We start from the raw sequence: 4,956 nt of genomic DNA on the forward strand, positions 1-4,956 counted from the left end.
ATGTCTCTAATAATTAATGATATTGAGCATCTTTTCATGTGCTTTACAGCCATCTGTATGTCTTCTTTGGAGAAATATCTATTTAGACCTTCAGCCCATTTTTTGATTGGCTTGGCTTTTTTTTTTTAACATAGAGCTGCAGGAACTGTTTGTATATTTTGGAGATTAATCCCTTGTCAGTTGCATCATTTGCAAATATTTTCTCCTATTCTGTGGATTGTCTTTTCGTCTTGTTTATGGTTTCCTTTGTTTTGCAAAAGCTTTTAAGTTTCATTAGGTTCCATTTGTTTATTTTTGTTTTTATTTTCATTACTCCAGGAGGTGGAACCAAAAAGATACTGCTGCAATTTATGTCAAAGTGTGTTTTCCTCTAAGAGTGTTATGGTATCTGGTCTTACATTTAGGCCTTTAATCCATTTTGAGTTTATTTTTATTTTTTATTTTTTTTGGAGCCTAGTGGTTTATTTATTGTAAAGTTCAAACTGAGAGCTGTGATTCACCACATCAATTTAAAATAAATAACTTATATGAAATACAGATTCTGGCATAGATATAAGATGTTAAAATCAAAATCAATGGACTGAACCGGCATCTTTCATTTGCTCACAAATTTGAACAGACTAATATTCTGCAAAAAAGACAATTGCAGCAGGGGAAAAGAAAACTGCTCTTTTGCAAACAAGACTTAAGCATCCCTCCAAAGAGGTCAAAATAAACATGCATATATAGATATAAAGTGTTACAACACAAATGCTATTTCTAGAAAAAATTTAACTGCATAGGTTAAAAACAACAATGTGCAACATCTTAAGGCATTAAAGCACCGAAAAAAAAAAAAACCCACCAAAACCACTTTTTATGACGATTGACATACACAAAACACATATACTGATCAAAACTCAGGAAGTAAATACCTGGACTGATACAACATCCATTGTTGGGAGAATTTCTCTTCAATTTAAATGTCTCTTCTTATCTCTAAAACAATTTTAAAGTGCTAACTTTATATAAAGCAGGCAAATTCTTCAAGTAATTCGCTATTTAAGTATGCTAATTTTTACAGAGCTAAACAAGGAACTAAGAATAAACTAACGTGAAACAGGAAGATAGACATGAGGAAAAAACTCACAAATTATAGCTGAACAAATCGATAGAGTGCTCTAATACCACCTTGGCCTTCTGGGTTCAATTAAAAGCAAAAGCTAATAGATTTAGATGTCTGCTGGTTTATTACACTAACTCCCTTGGATTTGCTAAAATTTGTACATCATTAGGTACACGGATTCCTAAGGAAAAGAATGCCACTTAAAAATCAAGATTGGATACTAATGAAAGCAATTTTAAAAACAAAAGGTTGTCTATTACTACAAATGAATACAAAATGTCACAGACCTTACAAACTAAGAACTGAAGCCTTGCCCAAAGTTTATTTACTCCTGCCCTTGAGCTGCCTCTTCAAGAAAGTATACATTAACCAAATGGCGATTGAGGTGTTTGCTGTAATCTTTTTCCTTTCTAAAAGAACGATCACAGAAGATACAAACAAAATCTCCCTCGGCCACTTTGACTGCCAAGGCTTCCTTTCCATTTTTTCTACTGGTCTCTTGTGGAACTGGCCGAGCCCCATTCAATCCAGAGTCATCACTATCCTCTGACATGTTGTCACTTAGGTCACTTCCATCATGACTGTGGATGCCTTCGTCTTCATCCATTTCCTGAGACTCATTTACTGCCACGGTGACAGGAGGTGATGCCACAGTAGCTGTGGACACTGCTTCACATTTTTCTAGCGGTAGAGGAAGAAGTGGTGGTGAAGTTGGTTCTTCAACGGCCGAGTCTCTGCCGGGGGGATTCTCTGTTTTCTTCTCATCAGCGTCCATCTTCATTTCACAAAGCATAGCGTCAGCCTGATGTTTACCATCTGAAGTTTCACCCTCTGGCATATTCAAGTTTTGTTCAGAGGATGAAATACTGGCAGATGCCTTGGTAACAGCAGCAAGACCAGCCTAGACTCTTACCTGCTTCTTCTGCTTCCAGTTTTTGAAGAGGAGCTTCTTTATGTCCTTCGCCTGCAGGGACTAATTTTTGGTCTTCTGACTCTTCCTCTTTTAAGTCTTCCTTTGGCAGAGGTGGTGATGGTGGTAAGAGATCCTGTGCACCGGCACTTTCCTTTAGAAGCTGCCTGTCTTTAACAGGCACTAAGCCAACTTCAATAAGGACTTGCTCCTTCTGCACCATTTCACTCTGCATGTTGGACTTTTCCTTGCCATTATCTGGCTCCACAGGAGGAGGAGGCTCCGCATGAACAGGCCCCTTCTGAACAACCTTGACCTCAGCATGCCCCCCGGGGGGAAGAGGTGAAGGAGGAGATGGGGGGAGGGGGAGGAGGCAGCCGCTCCGTCTGAACAACCTCGACCTCAGCATGCCGCTCGGGGGCAAGGGGAGGAGGAGGAGATGGGGGGGCAGCGGGAGGAGGCTCCGTCTGAACAGGCCCCCCCTCAGCAGACTCCATGGGAGGAGGAGGCTCTATCTGAGTGGGCCTCCTCTGAGCAGGCTTGCTGCTTTTTTTACATGATTTACTTCTCAGAGTTTCCTTCTTTGCACTGTTTTTCATGCAACTCCTTTGCTTTTTATTCTCCTCTACTTTGCTGTCACCCTTCGGCACTTCCTGACTATTTCTGGATTTGCTTTCTGCCTTCTTTTTCTTTTTTGTCACAGGTTCCTCATCATTCACAGGTTCTTGTAAGGAACGGGCTTCAGCTTCTGTCTTCCTTTTGCTTTTCTTGCTTTTACAGCTTTTTTCTGCATTATTTCCTGGGTGCACATCCATCTTTTTAGCTTCCAGTGCCGATTTGCGAGTTCTGGTAGTCACTTGGCTTGAGGCATTACTACAAGGCTTTTTCTCTTTTGAAACATTATCTTTTTTCTCCACTTTTACAGACCTCTCGTTTTTCTTCCCAGTCACATCCCCCTTCATTTTTGTCTGCTCTGTTTCTGTTTTCTCATTGGTGATTTTGTTATCAGGCAAGTCAGCCTCTCGCTTTTTGGTTTTCTTTAGCTTCACTTTTGAGACATCCATGGTCTTATTAGGACAAGTAGGATGCTTAGATTTGAAATGATACTGCAGATTACACTTCTTGGAAGCTGCGTAGTCGCATACAGGGCAGTTGAACTGCCGTGGATTAACATGTAGCTCCACGTGTTTTTTGAAGTTACTTCTATCTGCTGTTTTGTAGTCACAGTGTGGGCAGTGAAGAGGTTTAGGCCCATTGTGAACCTGTCTTGCGTGACGGGTTACTTCATGTTGATTAGAGGCCGCATAACTGCACTGGTCACACTTAAATGGCTTCTCACCTGAATGAGTACGCATATGTCTGGTTAGATGAGTTTTCTGAGAACTTGAATAAGGACAAAGCTCACATTTATACGGACGTTCTCCTGTATGAGTTCGAACATGCTGAACATAATTGTTTTTTCTGTCTGAAAAATAGTTGCATTTTCCACATGTGTATACTTTCCTTGGAAAATGGTTTCTCAAGTGTTTCCTCCAGTGATATTCGCTTACTGTGGTGTACGTGCAAATGATGCCCTTGTAGACTCGCTCATTGTCCCCGGCTCGGGTGTGGTGTTTCAGGTGAGCAGTATAGTGATCATAGCGATTGGTATTGTAGCCGCAGCTGTCACAGCGAATGGGACCCTTGGAGAAATCTCCCTCTTCCCCAGTGGAAGAGCCACATTCCCTGGCTTTGGCTTGCTTCTCTGCACTTTCCTCCACAAAAAATTTCTTGGCACTATGAACTCGGATGTGATGCACAAACTGTTCTTCAGATTCTGCTTCATACTGGCATGGTTTACAGCGAAAGGGCTTGGTCTTCAAGTTCTTGCATTTGTCCTCTGCTACAGGTGTTTCCCGAGGAAGATCTTTATTTGCGCTCTACGGTTCTGAGGCAGCTGACACCTCAAACACAGGCCGCGATTGCACAACACTGAGTTCCAAACTCTCCAGTTCCATGTTTTCCAGCCCACTGGGCTCGCCTTTTACCTCAGGAGACTCCTCAAGTCCTTCTCCATCACTATCTGAAAAGTTGTTATCCCCAACAGGCATCAATTCTGCCATCTGTCTTTCTTCGCCAACCAGGTAATCACAGCAGCCGCCGTTTAATTCCCCAGTTAAGGCCACATTTGCCAACATGATGAGCTGAGGCGCAGCCAGTTCAGCTCTGGAGAGATCAGGCAAGTCATACATGTCGTTAGGCAAGGCCATGCCCATGGTGCTACTGCCGGTGAACAAACCTCCTCCTCCGGAAGACTTCCCCAGTACCTGGGTGGCCATAACGGTGTTCAAACACAAAGCAGCTCTTTGCAAACTCGGGAGCTCTCGCTTCCTCTCGGCTTGGCCCGCTCACTGCACCACTGACACACCAGTTGCCGCCACACTCGTCCTGAACCTTTCCCTGGGCGGCCTTCCTGGGCGAGGAGGGGCGAAGACCCGCGTCGCCGCTCCTTCTTGGACTACTTTTCTTTGTTGCTGGAGTTTCGGGGGAGGGGAGGGAGAGGGCGGAAAAGTTGGACGCTGGGGCAGTCGAGGCCCGCGAAGACCCAGGAGAGGGGCTGCAGAGAATGTTCAGGCCTCCGGCTCTCGCCCTACCGTCCCGGCTGCCACCGCTGCCGCCGCCGCCGCCGCCTGGGGCCCCGGACCTCGGTGGCGCTTGCTCTGCTCCTGCGCCGTGAGCTCTCGGGAGCCGCACATTCCAGCACAGAGGGCTGCGCCGTGCACCCGGCCCGCGATGCCGCCGCCGCCGCCACCCCCCGGGACACGCCCCCCCCCCCATTTTGAGTTTATTTTTGTATATGGTGTTAGAGAATGTTCTAGTTTCATTCTTTTACATGTAGCTGTCCAGTTTTCCCAGCCCCATTTATTGAAGAGACTATCTTTTCTCCATTGTATATTCTTGC

General features: G+C 44.7%; 1 protein-coding gene across 1 annotated transcript; it reads right to left on the minus strand.

Moving 5' to 3' along the window:
• Nucleotides 1-1,430: 1,430 nt before the first annotated feature.
• Nucleotides 1,431-4,750, minus strand: LOC115858510 (RE1-silencing transcription factor-like). Its single transcript, XM_060306273.1, is given in 5 exon segments — nt 1,431-2,006; nt 2,008-2,377; nt 2,379-4,358; nt 4,449-4,528; nt 4,664-4,750. Coding segments are annotated over 5 exon segments (3,093 nt in total).
• Between the last annotated feature and the right edge of the window lie 206 nt (nt 4,751-4,956).

Source organism: Globicephala melas, chromosome 10, assembly GCF_963455315.2.
Source record: "Globicephala melas chromosome 10, mGloMel1.2, whole genome shotgun sequence".
Taxonomy (NCBI): Eukaryota; Metazoa; Chordata; class Mammalia; order Artiodactyla; family Delphinidae; genus Globicephala; species Globicephala melas.